The sequence below is a fragment of the Larus michahellis genome, chromosome 4 (assembly GCF_964199755.1).
Source record: "Larus michahellis chromosome 4, bLarMic1.1, whole genome shotgun sequence".
Classification (NCBI taxonomy): Eukaryota; Metazoa; Chordata; class Aves; order Charadriiformes; family Laridae; genus Larus; species Larus michahellis.
In genome coordinates this window covers 94,122,906-94,141,085 of record NC_133899.1, presented here as the reverse complement: position 1 = coordinate 94,141,085, position 18,180 = coordinate 94,122,906, and the positions used below count along the sequence as shown (strand labels likewise).

The window sequence follows — 18,180 nt, the reverse complement described above, 5'->3', positions numbered from 1 at the left end:
TCCCCTTCTGCCCTCAAACGCAAACACAACTTCTCACCGACTAAAACTGAACGGATGATGGACCGGGGATTCGCCTTGCCTGAGGCACCCAGGGGCACCCCCAGGGAACGATGAGCCGAGCCCCGGCTGTGCAGCTCTGTCCGTGCTGGTGGCAGCCGGAGAAGGGAAAGCACAGGAGACTTCCTCAGACAACCACCGCAAGGGCTATTTTTTTACATCAGACTCCCATCTGTAATGTCAGCCAAATAACCCTTACACAGGTCCTACCACAATCCAGACGTGAGCCGACAGTGACCCACGCACTGATCAGCACTCTGAGTTTCGGAGGCATCAAAAATCTCACTGCGCTTCATGAGAAAAGGGATGCAAAAGGAGGAGAGGAGGGTTAAGCATGCCAGACAAGGAGATTTTTCTTCATGGTGTTCACAGAAATGTTTTCTCAAGAGCTTCTGTGCTGTTGCAGCGCGGCTCCGAAAGCAGCTCTGATGAGGGGGGATTTGGCTTTGCCGCTGTAAATCCTGCTGCCTCTCCAGCTTTGCACCACTTCAGTCAACTGACACACCGTGTCTGCCTTTGAAAAATTTTTTGCCAGCCTATACGAACCCACTCTGGTAACAAGGGACGTACAGCTTGCAATTTTGCCGTGCCGAAGGTGAAAGGAAAAAGAAGTAGAAAGGTCCTCTCTATCTAAAAAGCCTGTGCCAAGGTGGCAGGCAGCGGGGCGGACGCTCTCCTTCCCTCACAGCCCTGCAGCTCGACTTGAGCTTATCGAGCGCCCATTAACTAAAGGTCACCGGTGCCCCTCTGTTGCCATGATTAAATTCTCTCGCAGCTGAACCTAGCAACAGAGCACTTTGGCTTGCATAAATACTAATTCCCATCAAACTACGCGGTTTCAGACAAATACCAAGATCGCTTAACTGGGAAAACCACAAAATCCCACCCCCTTGTTTGCCCGCCACCTCCCGCTGAAGCAGAACTGCTCAGAGCTCACGCTGGCTACCGAGCCCCAGAGCGCCGGGAGAAAATCACATCCGATCAACGCAACGGTCAGCAAAAAATATCAGTTTTACTGAAAAAAGGAAACCTCCCCCTGCTTTTCCAGGCAAAGTTAAAAGAAGTGAGGGGCCAATTCCCAGCAAATAATGCACTGGAAGGATTTACCTTTCCTTTAATGTTCACACAAGTAACTTGTGAATGCCCCATGAGATTCCTTTTTGTGACCTAAAATCATTGATGTTTCACTTCAGAAAACAATCCCTGAGCAACCAAATCTGAAGAATATAAGTGGGCCCTGGGGCATCACACATCTGATCTAGAAAAGTGCTTCAGCAGGTGTTAAACTCGAAGCACTTACGCTCCCCTTCGATCGCGAGGGTGTTACTTCCCCCTTGTAGCTGTGCCTACACGTGCTGCCTGACGGATACCGGGAACCGTTCCCTAAATCCCATGTCGCTTACACCACTTGGTGACTTACAGAACTAACCAAATACGTGCAGCCTGAGACCAGGCTATGGGAACATGTGCCGTATTCCATCACCCATGGAAATTATCCAAGCAGGAAAGCAATTCCATGTGACTTAGGAAATCAATAAGCAGATTGCACACCTCCGCTAGCACTTGTTTACTCACTGGAAGCTCAGCTCCTACGCAGAGCTAACGAAGGTGGGCCACGCTGGCTCACACCAAAGGCCATTCTAGACCTTCTTTGCCAAACAACAACATCACGTGCTGGAGTGCGAGCAGGGAGAATCCCACTGGGGATGCAGCAAAGCTCACCGAACTCCCAGGATCCTGGAGTGGGAAGACTAAGGCTCCCTCCTGTCCTGGCAGGATGCTGCACTGCGGGGCACAAGGTTCACCTGAGCCCTGGCAAGTGAGGTAAAATACAGCAAAGAAACAGAAGATCTCGCACCTGTATTAGTAGCAAGGACAACACTGGCATGGGTGAGGGCTGCAGCCATGGCACTTTCTTCTCGTTCTTTCAGCTCCTTTCTCAGCGCCTTAATCTCACCGAGAAAGTGGCTCCGCTCTCCCCTGTCTTGAGCCTTTTTGGATTTTGCCTATGAAATAGAAAAATCAAGATAGAACAAACTGTTTCTAGCCCTCGAGGTAAGTTCAGCTTCTCAGATAACCGAAGAACCCAGGTACAGCGTGGCTTTTCTGTGTCCACCATGAAACCTGGGCTCATCGTAATCGGCCCCGTGAAACGTTGGTTTCTCTTCCCTCTCCCTGCCAGAGCCCCTTCCTCCACCAGCGCTGCCTGAAGCATACGGAGTATTTCTGTCTGTGCAAGAGACGGACCGCATCGATACAGCCCCAGGCCCTGAGCATGACGCAGCACAATGAGAACACTGCTGCCCGTCAGGCCACCCGGGAGCACCAGGAGTAACACCAGGACTCAGGGCGCAGACAGCGATTTCTCAGACTCAGTCAGTCCACGCTTAACCTCCTCTGGCTGCACATTTCGATAGTCTTGAATTATGAGCATAAGGCGTTGCGGAGTTACTCGCTGCCCTTAAATCCTCTGTCCAGTCTTCCTGCTCTGCCCTGTGCTTTTTGGGCACTTTCCCGGTGCCCCAAAGACCAGCAGGGAGAAGGTCAGATGCTTCAGTCCATCTGACGTCCGAGTCTATGCACCAGCCAAAGCACCTGGGCACAACGCAGGGAGTAATGTCTGATGGTGATTAGGCTTAAGGGGAAGAAGGGTCTCGCGCCTTTGCTGGCTGAGGAACCTGGACTTCCTATCCCATTCTGCTCCGTCGCTCGGGGGAAGCAGGGACCCTCTGCCTCCCAGTGACCTTGAAGCAGCAGGGCTCCCCAAGCCGACTGCACCGCGTCCAGCCAAAGCAGCAGCTCTGCATTGCTAAAAAGGCGCCTCGGAGCCGCTCTAAATGATTCACAGCAATATCTAGACAGGCTCATGGCTTTTTTTAGCAACGCCTCTTAACTATATCTAACACATCAAATCATCACCACTCGTTGCTAGCGCTTCCCCAGCGACAGACCAGCAGCTACAGGAACAATGGCCAAGCTACTGTTCACCGCAAGTCACCTTGAGAAAGCTACCTGTGCTTTGGATTACGGAAATCTGGACTATTTCCTTGGAGGTAAGGCTGATGACTTGAGAAAGCTGAAACGGCTGCAGACAGAAGCTTTTCTAAGCAGCCAAACCAATAAGACCTGATGGTTCCTGTGATCATCCTCTGTATGGATGGATTCTCCGGTGTCTAATGTGGTTCAGCTCGTATTGCAGCCTTTTCCCTAGGAAAGACGTTCAAGCGTCTCGCCCCTCTACTCAGCCACCTGTCTGGGTTAAACCTGTAGGTATTTAACACCCGTGAAACCTCTGCATGTCTGCCAAGTGTAGTCAAAATGGGCTGACAGGCCCAGAAGTTAGCGGGGAGGGATCACAGACAGACGCACAGGTAACGGGATCCCATAGGCATCTTTTCCTGAGCCTGATCTAAAGGGCCAGGGCAGGCGCCAGTCCTGAGCGCCACTGAGCCGGGGGCCAGAGCAGACCGGCATCGACTCCCTCTCTGCCGGAAAGAGAGGAAGATTAGAGAGCAAAACTGATGGTGCCAGTAGGGCCAAGTTCAACGTCTGTTCTGCAAAGAGATCTAGTTAGCAAATTAACAACGGCAACTGCTCTCTGACGTTGGCTGGTGACATTAGGATCCAAACGCCCGTCCGACTCAGCTCCGAGAACCCTGCGGGCGCAGGGAGCCCTGTCCCCAGGGAATGGAGCAGGACGGCCAGCCCCGAGGATAGCGCTTGGCACACGGGGGCCTGGATCCCACCCACCCCTCGTTAGCACTCTGTGGGTGCCAGCAGGCTCTAATTGTCCTGACCTGCCTCATCTGAGCGCCTCCCCCCCGCCCCGCGTTGGTCTGGGAGCTGCATTTAAGGTGGGACCTTGCCCCTGCCCTGAGCTATAGGGTTGTGTCCTGACCCTGGTGGCCTGGCCACCTTCCAGAGTTGATGGTCTCATCACTCCGGACCTGTCTGGTGATCTGGACTGGATGTGCTGGCTGACCCTGCTCACCACCACTGCACCCGTGCTGCCTTTCTTGCTCAGGTGCTGGGGGACTGCACCCTTGTTGGTGCAAAGAGCAGCCAGAAGCTGATGTCCTGGAAAGCTTGAAGCCTGAACAGGTGAGAGAAGGAGACACAAAGGGGCAGAAAATGTGCAAAGAGAGCACAGGTTTCCATTTATATTACTAGGTCTCTTGTGGTTGGGGGTAGTGGTGAAGGAAAGGCGTGAGAAGAGTCAAAATGTGGAGTGGATGAAGAAATTATTACGGGGCAAGTAGGGGATGTTGCAGGGGAGAAACTGAGGCAGGATGAGGGGAAGATGGGCCAGGACCTCAGAGGAGGGCTCTCCGCAGCCCAGAAGGAAGGAGATACTAATGCATCAGGTGCATGTTCTGTGAAAGACCTGGTCATGGGCAGCTTAAAGCACCGCTATGCAAGCTGGACGGCAGCAGTACGTCAGCTCTTGGGGCTTTGCTTAGTATCTCGAGGCAGAACGAGCCTTGGTGGCCAGTCCCTACCTCCCATCACCACGCACCCCTTGCTCTACGGAGGCAGCAGATGGAGACCTCCGTGCTAAAGGCTCTGCTTTCTCCCTGATCTCTCTTCTCCTATGGAAATCAGCAGTGAAAAAACCTCCTCCCACCTTTCAAAGTGCCTCACAAGGAGAGGAAAGAGGAAAAATAACCATGGTTGGGAAAACTGGAGCCACTGCCTAGTGGTGGCTGCAGACTGATGTTCCTGGAGCTGAAAGCCACGTTTGCTCTGCATCGCTTCATACAGTGACTGTGCAGTGCCTTACTGAAGGGCAGGGCCAGCTACGTCCCAGCATGTGCAGGGGTACGAGATGCCCTCCTGCACCTCTGATGGAGACAGGCTCGCTCTTGAGCCAGATACATCTGCAAAACGGCTGCGGACGATGCTGCTACTGGAAGGGGAAGCAGGGGGGAAATCTAATTAGTACCAAAGCCTATCATCTCACATAAAAGAGCGACTTTGTAAATTAAGTTTAGGAAAATTAGGTTGGGAAGGAAGAAATTAAGGATGAATTTTTATAGTGCGTACTCTGCTTTCTACTTGAGGTGGCTGAGAGTGGGAGGGAGTGTCAGGACAGCCAGACATCTCGTTAGGAAGTGAATTAATGATGTGAATGTTTCTCTCGCTCTCTGGTGAAGAGGACTGCATGAACGATGCTAGACAGATAATCTGGAGAGCAGGGCACTGCAGCATCTCCCCACGCAGCAGCAATGACTATGATTTTGCCACTTCAGTGAGGAAATCGGATAGCAGGAGTTTTGCCCTCGGCTCTTTCTCCAGCAGACGAAGATGAGCCCTGGTGGCGAGTGCCCGAGGAGGCTCGGGCAGCCCCTGGCAGAGAGGTTTTCTCTGAGACACCTTCTCAGGCCAGAAGCCTTCCCCAGTTCCCTTCCTCCAAGGCCAGGTAAAATGCTTCCCAGCCAGAGCAAATGGGATTAATCAAGGCCGCGCGTATCTCCAGCTGTCACTGTTAGCCCCCTGCACTACGCTATTTGTCCTTTCCCCTGAAGCAGCCTTCCTCCTGCTGGCTGACCGCAGAGAGAGGCTCGTGCCCACCAGTGCTCCACCCCTGCCTGCAGGCAGCAAGATCCAGACTGGGAGCATCACTGCGGGCTCCGGGTGCCCTGAACCCACAGACACCAGGTTCAGCCAGGCTGCAGGCTGGCAGCACGCTGCCTGTGGCTCGCATGTGACTAGTCACTGTGACTTGCCTCTGGCCACTGATTTTTTTGGGGCAACCTGGCTGCAGTGATTGTCTTCTAAGAACATCCAAGAAGCGGCAGGGTTGTTGTTCCCTGGTTTTAGAGGCAAAGTAGCCTGCCTGGCTAGCAGATCGGGTATCGCTAATCTAGAGAGCTGGCACTCGGGTAACCCCCATGAGGTATGTTGCAGGGACACGTACAAAGGCCTGGTCGATGTCCTTCCTGATATCCGCCACTATCTGGGCATTGTCACCACGGGCCAAGACGGCATCCAAGGAATGCTGCTGGATGGGCTCCAGCAGGCGAGCAGGGTGCCCGAGCCGCAGGATGCGGGCTTTGTAGCCAGCCAGCCTTTCCACCAGGTTGTCCACAGCAACGTTGGAAGGGGCACAACACAGGACCTGCAGGGGAGAAACCAAGTGCTTGTTACGGCCAAGGACAGCAAAGCGCTGGCACAACAGTGTCCAGGCAGCAAGACCCTCAGCAGAGAGAGGGAGACCAACACTGATCCATGGGGAATAAATCACTGACATCTCCACAGGCTCCAGACACCAAAGGCAATTCTCACCCTGCTTTGAAGCACTAGTGCAGGGTCCTCAATAAAGAGCAAACCTGAGCTTTTGAAGCCCCTATTTGCACCTAATTTTAGCTGACAGGGGAAACTCCCGTGTCCTTGCAATCCCAGACAGACTCTGCAGTGTAACACAGCTATTGCTGGATCTGCTCCAGCTGCCTGGGAGCCCAATGCGTGTCCAAAATCAACCAAGGGGATCACTGTCACTACCGTCCGGCCACTGGTACTCACTTTCAGGCCTTGCTGTACAGCTTGCAAGATGATCTCCACTAGTGTTGTGGTCTTCCCTGTGCCAGGTGGTCCATGGACGATGGCAAGCTCCCTCTGCGCCAGTGAGAAGGAGACGGCCTCCCTCTGCGATGCATCCAGCGACTCATTGTAAAGCTTTAGAGGCTCTGAGGAGACAGCAGGAGATTCACTCGGACTCAGCCCTAACCCGGGGGCTTGCGGAGCAGCACAGACCCAGCAATACAAATAAGAAGCTCTCAGTAGCTGGCCCAAATCAATTCGATAATGAGAACAGCGTTCCTGGGGAGGAAGGTATGCTGTGTCCCACCCAGGTGGCTAAACGAGCCCAGGCTGGTAAAAGTAAGGCTTGTTCTGCTTTCAGACCGAGCAGGGGACCCATCCTGCAGCTGCATCTCCCACCCCGCTATTTCTCAGAAGGAGCGAGCATTTGTGAGCACAACTAGTCTGTATCGCAACTTCGCAGCATTTAGAGAGGCATTTACTTGCTGTAACATCAAACATGTAGGATCTCCTGGGTGTGGAGGGTGTCCGGGTTTATTTTAAAGGTGAGCCAACATATTTAGTAAACTTTCAATAAAAAGAGGGAAGTAATTGATCTTGCAAAGAAATCGCTCCCGTTGCAGTTAACAAACCCAACACAGCACTAGAGCCAAAGCAGCAGAAAAGAGCAGTCCTATATTGCTCAACAATGCCCGAAAAAGAAGGCGGGAAAAAGATACAAACCGGCGATATAAATGCTGAAAACTAAAATTAGTTTGGGCTTTAATGATCAGAAAGGAAAAAAGAGAAAAGATATGCAAATTGCATTACAAGAGAATTGGTTTCACTGCAGAAGAATGAATTCTCAAAAGCTGCTTTTTACCTCCCAGATTTATCTAATTTAAACCCATATTTATTCTCATCCCCCATAATCCTGCTGCTAATCTCCTTGTTCATTATGGAAGTTAATTACAGCAGGGATGATGACTCATTATTACACTGAGGTTTACTGAAAATAATGTTCCCACGAAAGCTTATGTAAGACCAATCTCTGGGCATCGTTCCCTGCTGGGCATCATGTGCTTTATCACTATCTTTGCGTTAAGAGCTGGATTACAAGCACGCAAGTTTCCCCTGGTCTCTGGCAGGTTAACTTGTGTGCAACTCCCGTGCAGCCTCTGGCTCTGACTTTTGAAGCAGCGCAACTAAATGAGGGGTCAGAGTTAAACAAATAACACTTGTTAAAAAGATGCTTGGCGAGGAGGAGAGAAACACCACTACGGGCACTTTTTCCTGTTAACCTGCCTCTCGCTTTATACGTAGCTTTTGAGTTAGTGTGCTAATGACTAAGAGAAGACTAGGAAGCATCCCGTGGGCCTGGGGAAAAAAGAAAGAATAGCTTAAAAACTGCAAGGCATTTCCCACAATGAGGAACAGCTGGGACGTAGGAGTCATTGATATTTCCTTGCCCAAGGAATGAGATCAGAAACAGGCTTCTCCACACGCACGCCCTCTTCCCTTTTAATCACAGGCTGCCGAGCGTCGCTGTGTGGGCAGGTGGGAGATGGGCTCTTCTGGGCTGGGCACCGCAGCGGGGAGGAGGGGGCAGAGCCTCTGGCGGGATGCTGTGGCTCCTCTCAACTCTTCTCCATCCACTAGCTGGGCTCTACGTCGGCTCACCTGAAGAAATGCAGTTTATCCACTCCAGCAGGGCTGGCCCGAGAGCTCTTTGTAAGCATCAGTTCGGGTTTGCACACACGCTCCCAGAAGACACCCGTTAACCCTGCTCTAGCCCTGTGGCGTCAGCTCTGCATCGCTGCCTCCTGCTCTGCGCAAGGGTCCCCATCTCAGCCCCCAGCAGAGAGCGCGGAGGGGATGAATGTCAATCTGCATCCTTGGGTCTCGTTGCTGGTCAGGTAATTCAGCCTCTGATGTGCAACTTGATTGAGGAGCGCAGCGTTGAAAAAATAAAAACCAATCACCCTGTCCATCAAGATTGTCCCTCCGGCAACAGTTCCAGGAATCGAGACACTTTTCTGCGTGGTACCGGCGGTCCAGGTGAAGAGGTGGGCTGGAGGGTGATATTCAAGTCCAGGAAAGGAACCAAACACAGCTCCTGGGAGGAAGAGCTCACGTTCTCCAGAGCTGGAGGCCTCTCACTTCTCCATGTACCTTCCAAAGCCTATTCCTCACCGTCAGCGTGTACGGGCACCAAGAGCAAAGCGGACCCCATGACCAGCTCCTCCACTGTACTACCTAACTGCAGCCAAACACGGATGGACAAAATCTAGGTGGGTAATTAAGCCTGAAGCAAGGAACTTTCCCTGCTCTCCCTGTGAAGGATGTGGCAGCCGAGTTGTCTGGACTGCTTAGTTTTCCCCATGGATCCCAAGGGCCTCTTCGTGGCCCCTGTGATGACAAGAGGTATCACGCAGCAGAGGGAGAAGGAGCATTTAAGATTTTTGCAAGTGACTTGTCACATGCACTCGACTCATGCCAAGAAGTCGAGGAAGTTTTGCTAGAAATCCCTGGTGCTTCCCCCGTGCTCTGCCTACTGGCTCAGCTTTTACTGGGGACAACCCTGCCTTTTAACTAGGCTTTTTTTTCTCCCTTCTTTTTCTTTTCCAATGTCTTTTTACAGCCATAGGCATAAGTAGATATAAGCCATGCCTTTTGAGCTCCACATGAGCCAGCTAACGTGTGGGTGCAGAAACGAGCACTCCCTTGCTTTTTCTAGACCAGGACTACAGGAGAGAGCGGGTGGCTATTGGCTATCTGCACAGGATTATGCCTACAATAAAGCATAACCTTATTTCTGAAAGCAAAGGGAATGGCCCAGCCGGCAAGCAGAGCAATGCTGGCCTCTGCTGGCAAGCAAAGCCTCTCTCTACATCCACCAGGATGGGCAGGGGGCCCTGCGGACGTGCTGTCAGCAGGGAAGGGGTTCTTGTAGGAGACCTCTGGTGTGAAAGCTCCAAATGCTTCTGGGCCATGAGCGGAGGTTAAAGTGGAAGAGAGCCAAGCAGAGCATTTCTTATGGATGGGCTTCTGGATTTTGCTTCCTGGAGAGCCTGAGAAGAGCAGAAATCCTGTTCAGTTCAGAGTCTGCCTTTTAGAGAACTCATTCTCCCACTTGGTTTGCTTTCTGGAGGCAGAAGGTTAGGGCTGGAAACACTTTGTGGTGGGAACCAGTCCCATTCTTAGCTGCAGATCCCATCTACCCACTGGTGATACCTTCACATGCTCCTTTCCACTACTCCATGGGTTATTCCTCCCAGAGCCTGTCTAGTGTTTTTGTGTTATGCCAAGGATATTTATTCTGAGTTGCATTTTTAAGCGTATTGAAAGGACTTAGGCTTTGGTGTGCAGTGCTATAGGTAACGCCTCAACCTATACACAACCCCAGCAGCTCAGGAGGAGAGATGAAAAGCACAGATTCAGCGCGCAACTTCAGCAAATACAATTCTTCTGGCCATGCAAGGGGAGGAGGCTTGTGAGAGTGCTCTGAGGTTTTTCGTGACCTCCACTAGCATTTCAGCTGTGCCCTTTGCGTAGGAGAGACAGCCTCCAACACACCCTGCCACGCACCAGCCACGGGGGAGCCACTTTCTGAACCACAGACAGCCCCCGGCTGTCCCTCACGGTTCAGATCCCAAAACGTCTATCAATCAGCCCTGGCCCTGCTCAACCCTGAGGCCAAACATGCTCCTGGCTACACCCAGAGGGACAACCCAAGCATCCTGCAGTAGCAATGGTGCGACATTTCCTCTTCCCTGTAGAGGCCATGGGATGAGAAGGCTGGTACAAATTAACTTCAGGCTTCTTAGGGTCGAAAGACTGGCGGTTTTTTTCCCCAATTACTGACAAACATCTTATACAAGCCCACCCCCAAAATCCGTGCTGCAGGACATTGCTGCAGTGGGAGCTGAGCCTGTACCCATTGCTACTGGGAGGGATTCATCCCCCACTACTGAGCAGGATTTTCCTGACAGCCTGGGAAATAGCAGTGTGCAAATTAGCGTAGGAGCAGCCATTCTGCCAGTCGTCGGGAGCTGGGTAAAAGGGCACTACATTGTTTTTGTCATTATTACCCTTCTGTGCATACTGGTGTTGTGTTTTTAACTAAGCCAGTATCATGCACTGGTCAGACGCCAGCAGCCACTAACTACTTCAAAACCATGTTTCCATTGGCTTTATCAGACTCCTTCTCAACCTAATCGGTTGGCAACTGGATTTAGGCACCCTCCTGGGATGACACAGACTTTAATATAGATGCTCCAGGCACAGCATTTGGCAGCCTGCTCTCCCAAGATAACCCCAGCAGCTGCGATCCGGTCAGGAGAAGATCACAACGCAGCACAGCAAAAAATAAGGAACTAAAAGCTATTTGCTAGATAGGCCAGAAGGCTAAGGTAAGTCTTTTTGGGTATGCCCTAAAGAGGCCCTGTATAACCAACCTTTTGGAAAATTAAAAAAAAAAAAAACCAACAAAAAAACCCAGCAAACAGATGCTTTTCCCTTTTCCCTCCAGGTTCCGAGGCTCCATGTTGGGAAAAAGCCACCAGCAGAACGCACGGAGGGAGCAGAGCGTGGCGCTGAGACTCCACTAGCTTTGCTGCTGGAAAGAACCACCGCGTCCCGCATCTTTCATCGGTACTGGTGAGTGCTGCGTTTGAACTCTGCAGGGTGTGCTGCAGCCCGGGTACCTACAGCCCGCCTTTTTGGGGACGCGAAGCTCACACAGCCTGCTGGCTGTCTGCTGCCCTTTCCGTTCACACCCCCGTAAAGCTTGAACTTGCTGACCAGTTTCTAAGCAGTTTGATATCAAGTCCCTACACGCTTTATGAAAATGCACAGCGGTATCAGAACCCACCTAAAGACTCCCACGGTTGAAAAATTAGGCTTCTAATTTTTTCCTCACACTTAAAAAAATCAGATTTAGCATTCTGCTGCTGCACGTATCACTTGCTGGAGCCTATTTTGCTCTTGTGAGAACACCCTTGAACATCCAGGCACAGAGCTGGGTGCTTATGATTTCCACTGACCCTCTACTTCTCAATCTCCTTGCAGTTTGGTTCTTCCCCACCTTTTGTACAGCAGACAGTGACAAATGCTCCCCCTCCAGGTACGGATCCGATCTGCTCTGGGCCTTCTTCTTCTGCAGACGTGTCAGGGCTAGCTTTTTCTCCGGTGGGTGTTCACGTGGTCTCACTCCTACCCCTGGCTTTCTGGGCTTCTGACTGGAGTGGAGCTTATATTACATCCTGGAATGGTGTTAATATAGATGTGTGTCTAGACAGCCAGTTTTATGAGATATACAGAACTTATTAACTCAGAGTCCTGACGGGTTTGTCTGAGATCAGATAATGGATGGGATGAGATAGATACAGGAAAGCATCTCCCTAAGAAACCCGGCTAAAAGATGCTTGGTCACGACAGGAGATGCTGCGCCATGGAGGAGAGGCAGCCTGAAATGCTGTGGGGTTTTTCTGTCCTTCCATCTCAGAGCACGCTCCTGGGAAACACTTGCTGCCTTTTGCAGACAGTCCACACATCTGTGAGTTTCTGTACTATTTGCAGAGACACGTTCCTGTGTCCTAAGACATGGGGTATCTGGGGAACTGCGCGTGCCATCGTGTAAGTGTAAGAGACAAGACTTATCCAGCCAGCTGCTGAGTGCCCTCCCCGTCAACCCAGTGGAGGCTGGCCGTTCAAGGCACCTTGCAGGACCTATTTAAAGTTAAAGTCATTATTATTTAATTCCTGGCTAGTATAACATCTTTCTAGTTCGGGAGAAAGGAGCTATAAATTGAGAAGGTAAATGGAAGGCCTTTCCGCCCTGCCAGAGCGTTTTGCTGTTCTCAGGTTATATGCTGCCTTCTCATATTGCATCTCCTCTCTCTGGCTAATGTGGCTGAATGTTTCTATCTATCAATATTCCCAGTGCTGGGGAGATGTAAAATTCATCTCTCTGCTTAGTTTGGCACATCTGAGCAATTTGTGAAATGGAATTTTTCTTCATTAGAAAGGCACTTCTGCTACCATAAGGGAAAAAGCAGAGTTGAAGCTGCTAAGAAAGTTAGTTCATTAAAATTTAATTATTTTATCCAATATTAAAAACCTGAGTACAGAAGGTCCCTAGGTAGCCAAAAGGCTAAGAGGTTTGACTCAGACTAAGCACTGACTGGCACTAACATGAATTCTTGACCCTGGGTCGCAGTCTCAGGACCCAGCCTGAAGGTACACCGCGGGAATGGGAGTGGGTGTGTGAAAGAGGCGAACCGCTGTGGGCAACCAAAGCAAAGGGAGCGACAAGCCACGACAGCAAGCACAGAGCACACGGAGCTGTGGCGGGGAGGGAACCGAGCAGAGCCCCGGCCAGCACGGCGCCAGGCAGGGACGCATGGTGTCACCCATGTCACGCTGCTGAGTGGCGAGAGCTGAGCTCTCTGCATGGCTTAGAGACAGACTGCCAGCTCCATCCACCCTCCGCCTTCACTCCCCGATTTCTGCGGCCCGGATGATATTTCCTTTCTGCCAAGGGACAATACTCATTAGTAGCTGCCGAGCACTCAGATATCCTGCTGATCAGATGCTTTGGTTTCCCCGTGGTTTCTCTCAAAGGGTAAGCTGTGTAACTTTGTCTTTCACTTTTCCAAAGACTCACATCAAAAAAGATGTGAGTAAAAGGGGATTCTACTTATACGCAATTTTTTGACAGCTGTTCGTAAAACCAAGTTGCGAGGTTTTAAGTATTTGATAAAACCAAAGCAGCCTGCGCATCTCCAACTTGACTGAACACAATCAGAAGGCTGTAAAAATAAAAATACAAGTGTTCTCATGCCGTTTCAAACCGCAGTAGTTCCGCAGTCACTTAATTCCCATGAAGGCAGAGTTATTGGATTTTCAATATAGAAGTAGCACTGGCAGTTTCTGATCTTTGAAGTTTATGGATGGGATTGGAGCAGGAAGCAAATAAGAAATGCATCATAAACTAAACTGAATTTCAGATTCATGAATGTGTGCAAACAAATTCCCTCATCGCAAATCTTGCCTGTTTTATGCCAGAGTTCAGCTTTACTTGGTACACTCTGAGAGGTGAGCACTAGCTAGCTAAATAGTCTCTCCGCCAGCAATGACAAGTGTCTTTCCATGAGCAAAGTGTGTCCAGTGACCCATAAACCAGTATGGAAGGCGTTCAATGCTGCCAGTTGCAACCCCACTTATTGCTCACGTTCAATGCTCGGGTCTTTCCTGGAGCTAAGTAAGCTGCGTGTTTGGTGTGGATAAATCTTCACAAAGATCCAAGGTATTTGTGTTCCCATGGGCAATATCAAAGAACTGGTCCTGAAGTGAGAGACCACAAGCACCCTTCTCAGCTGGCCAGCCCCAGAGACAGGGCTGGGAGGACTGGAAGAGGAGTAATGGCAGCACAGTGTGGGAAGTGCCTGCGCAGCCATCACTCAGGGCTCTGGCTCTTTGCCTCTGTCAGATGTGACATCTGAAGAGGGAAGCGTCCTCCTAACTGGGCAGGGACAGAGTGCAGAGCCCTTATCCTGTAGGTTGGGAACTTCAGGCTTCACTGATTGCTCTGGAGAGGGAATATTTCCCCCCACTTTCCCTACAATAACTTTCTATATCTTTGCTTAAAACCAGCACGATAACAGCGACATCGCTGCTCTTGCCAGTCCATCTGAAAGAGCTCTCCACTGCCTAACTCCCCGCTTCACGCACCGAGGCAGACTAAAACCAGTAGCAGTCTCAGTGCAGGTGCTTGGCTGTGAAGCTCCAGGGGCTCTGATGCTAAGCGTGCAGAAAATTTCTCTAGAAAGATCAATTCAGCACCTGCCATCAGTCTGGCATACAATCTGACAAAGCAGCATCCTTACTTGTTTCACTGAATGCGCTCGGCTCAGAAGAAAAGAAGAGGACGTCGATCAGAGCAGAGGCTGGACCGCTGTGATACTGCTTTAGTGCATTTAAAGCTCTGTCAAAGAAAAAAACAGCCAGGTTACACGCACAGCATGAATTCCTTCAGAGATCCCTGCGCACCTTAGAGCCCAGTGACAGAAGACTTTGGGCACAGATGCAACTCTTCCAAAGCTGAAAAACGTAACTCCACAACAGACTAATCCTATCTAACTGCTGCATCCCCCAACCCTCACACGCACATCCCTTATGCTGGCCAGACTTCCACTTTCTACCCTCACTCCAGTTTGATACAGTCAGACCCTGTGCTGAGCCTTGTCGGCACACTAATTCAGCAAAGAGCTCTTCGCTTCTCCTGCCAGGATGGAAAAGGCTCTGCACAGAATCCTGTGAGTACCAGAGGTGATACAACACAGGACCAAAATACATCACTGAGTGTGGGATGAGGGGTGGGAGAGGAAGAGGGAAGAGCAGGACCAGCCAGCAGGCAGATACATTTAGGCTGTTGTGACGCTGTAGGATAACGTGTCCCATTGAGTTATTGCGGTGTGGCTTCCCTCAGTGGTGAGCAGAAAAAGAAAGGCACGTCCACCTGCCCTAGGTGGAGCTGCTCTAGGAGTAAGAGGAATGGGACAGGAAAGGAGAGAAACCAAACCGAGTGAAGTAAACCGGGATCTGTCTCAGAAGAGCTTTTCCAGAACAAACTGGACAATTTTCAACTGCCTTTTGCACTCCTGAGCAGAGTGACTGGAGGTGAACTGCAGCCCCGTGGCCCTTACTTTTTCAGCCTGTTGTAGGTGACATCGTTGGCTAATTTCAGCAGGCGGTAAGAGCTCTCTCGGTCCAAGCTCAGCATGCCATCTCGAGATTCCTCAAAGGCTACAGTCACGGCTTTGGAGGTGACCCGTGTTACAATGCCGGTGGAGAGCGGGTCACCCTGGCCAGCTGTCTCATAGAGGCCCACAATGTCCCCTGCAAAAACAAGTTTGAAGAGAGAGCATGAAGCAGGGCAAACATTTTGAAAAGAAGCTCTTTTGGGGAGACCAGCAACCAAGCGTGGTTCAGTGCAGACAGCAGGACCACCATCCCCAACCACAGCTTGTTTCCTGCCAAGGTCAGAATTTGTGTCCAGCCCACAACGAAGGAGAATATCCTTCCCTCAGCTGACAGCACGGAGCAAGAGGACAATTCGCAGTGAGAAGACACCAGACAGCAACTAACCAGCCACCTTCAGACCTCCACACACCGCAGGACTTGGGGTGGAGACCAGCAGTGCTCCCTACAGCCAGCGTGCTTCCACACAGACCTTGGGAGAACCTGACTTCTCCGAACTCTCAGACAAACCATTTTATATCCATTTTATTTTTTCATAGTAGCCAAGGAGTCTGCACGACAATACGTGCCTCCCAGGTGACTGCTATGTGCCAGTCAGCAGAACTAAGAAAGACCACGGGTTTTTAAGGACTTGCTACAGCTTTTCAGTCACTGTGAGATGATGAGACTGGAATTACACAGTGTCGTGGTGAAATAGAGATTCTGAGTAGGATGTCTGACTAAATTTGTAACTTAGCTGGGGCTCACGTTCATTGAGGATTAAATTTGAGATTTACGAATTATGGGAAGCTTTCCTCTGTAAGGTCCACCAGCTCTTACATTAAAGTGCTTACATCCCAGGAATAATTTACAGCTACAGCAATGTTATTTCTCTTTGAAGAGCCCTGGCAGATGCGGTCAAGGCGGGACCCCAATCTGCATTGAGTCATTTATTTCAAAGGTCAGCAGCTTGGAGGCCTGAGGGACAAAATGCATCAACGAACTGAACTTCAACACACTATGAAACAGTGCCATGGTGTGACCAGGGTCAGAAACAGTCTGGTTCCCCGTAATGCATCTGCTTAGCAAAGGACCTAGCAAACTAAACCAGAAAATCATCTGGTGCGGCCCGCTTCTCTCTCGTGGACCAGTGTTGGAGAGTACAAGGCAATACCCTCACTGCCTAAGGAAAAGAGAAGGGTCTCGGCAGGGAAAAAACAGAGAGCATACTGCAGACTCCCTTGGAACTACTTCACAGTCAAACCCAAGCCCTTCCGAGGGGCAAGCCCGCGCAGCTGCTTACGGCATGGCAGACAGCATCCTCACCTTGCTCAGACACCTGCACCAGAGGCAACAGCCCAGCTCTTATACTCCTGGTCAGGTTTTCATGGAAGTGATGGCAGAGGATGAGATAAAAAGGGCACTGGCTGATGTGCTGGTGAGCCTTTATTTCCAACAGAAATCCATGTGTGTCAACTAGTAATGGTACCTAATTCACTTCTTCCTCTTCCTTGCCAAAAATAACAGCAAAGGGAAGGGTGGAAATATGGCAACTCAGGAAGGAAAAGGAAAATCCACTTTCCGTTTTGCAATTAAAGCCTAAGTAACAAAAGCTCCTTACCTACTGCAAGACATAAGCGTGAACACTTTGGCTTGTACAAAGAATGTCGTGAAATCTTTAATGACAAGGGACCAGGGCTTTGTTTTTGATTCAGGAGGAAAACCAGCACTTTAATCACTGGCAGTATGACCTGCTGCAACATACATGTCTGTAACAAGCCAAGGGAAAAAGAGGCTGGTTTTCTCTAGATTCATCCTGTAGCCATAACATTTTCCCCCTTTCTTTTTTATATCAAATGCTCAGTCTTTATAAATATCACATTAGGAAGATGTTAGGAAGAAGACATTGGTCATCTCTTACTTTACCTACTTTACACCGACAGGAATATCACTTACCAGGCCCAAAACTGTTACAGGGCAGCTCGGCATCTGAATCGTATTTTCTAGGCTGAAAGGTGACGAGCAGCCGTCCGTAGAGGCCGGTTCTCTGGTTGGCAGCCTGGAGTTTCAGCAAGCAGACGCCTCTGCGCTGCAGTTCCTTCAGGGAGACGCTTTCCTGCCATGCCCTGGAAATCACACACAGGCGTGAAAACCACTTGCTGGACTGAAGCTGAGATTTAAAGCTTCAGAAGATGAAAAAGAGGGAGGAGATGGGCAGAGGATAATGGCAAAAGGGACATCAGATGGTTGAAGCGTTAGTTTATGCGATCACTTTGTAGTGACGTAACTAGATTGGCTTCCACAGACTCATTTTGGGAAACAGGGTGATGGTTGCAGAGCCTGGAGAAAAGGTAACATCTGGTTATGTGTATTTTCCTCTCTCCTGTCTGGATGTGAAAAGAAAGGACCTGCCCAGTTACCCACTCTCCTGGTTTCAGCTGGGACAGAGTTAATTTTCCTCCTAGTGGCTGCTGTGTTTTGGGTTTAGTATGAGAGGAGAAGGGGAGCCCCAAGGTGTTGCTGACCTTAGCTTGGATCCTACAGGTGACAGCACGCCCTAAAGGGTGCGTCCAAGAGGGATCCCTCCAGGGTGTGCTGGGCCTATAGGGGTGAGTCCAGTAGGGATTGCCATGGATTGGAGCAGGCCCTATAGCGTGGGGTTTCTATTGGGAGGTGCTGGTTATATAGCAGTGAGTATCACGATATTTCCTACAGGTGACAGGAGGTCCTATAGGAGTGAGTCAGCAGTGTTTCCTATAGGTGACAGCAAGTCCCTATATGGGTGACAGCAGGGTTTCCCATAGGTGACAGTAGGTCCCAAGGGAGGGCCTATCAGGGTTTCCTATAGGTGACAGAGGATTT

At 50.5% G+C, this 18,180-nt stretch overlaps 2 protein-coding genes across 4 annotated transcripts in view; one reads left to right on the top strand and one right to left on the bottom strand.

The window, feature by feature from the left end:
- Nucleotides 1–18,180, bottom strand: part of IGHMBP2 (immunoglobulin mu DNA binding protein 2) — a 45,439-nt gene that overhangs the window by 26,296 nt on the left and 963 nt on the right. The window contains exons 2-7 of the mRNA XM_074586663.1: nt 17,275–17,444; nt 15,285–15,477; nt 14,466–14,563; nt 6,580–6,743; nt 5,975–6,175; nt 1,916–2,063 (exon numbers count right to left, since the gene is read on the bottom strand). Of these exons, the coding sequence (XP_074442764.1) occupies nt 1,916–2,063; nt 5,975–6,175; nt 6,580–6,743; nt 14,466–14,563; nt 15,285–15,477; nt 17,275–17,444 (974 nt within the window). The remainder of the gene's footprint in view (nt 1–1,915; nt 2,064–5,974; nt 6,176–6,579; nt 6,744–14,465; nt 14,564–15,284; nt 15,478–17,274; nt 17,445–18,180) is intronic.
- MRPL21 (mitochondrial ribosomal protein L21) overlaps nt 7,340–18,180 on the top strand; it is a 28,566-nt gene continuing 17,725 nt past the window's right edge. The window contains exons 1-2 of one of the 3 annotated variants that reach the window (XM_074586666.1): nt 7,340–8,867; nt 11,108–11,235. The gene's annotated coding sequence lies outside the window, so the exon portion shown is untranslated. Of the gene's footprint in view, nt 8,868–10,800; nt 11,236–18,180 lie in introns of those variants that run through there. The other 2 variants (XM_074586665.1, XM_074586668.1) reach the window with 2 other exon arrangements.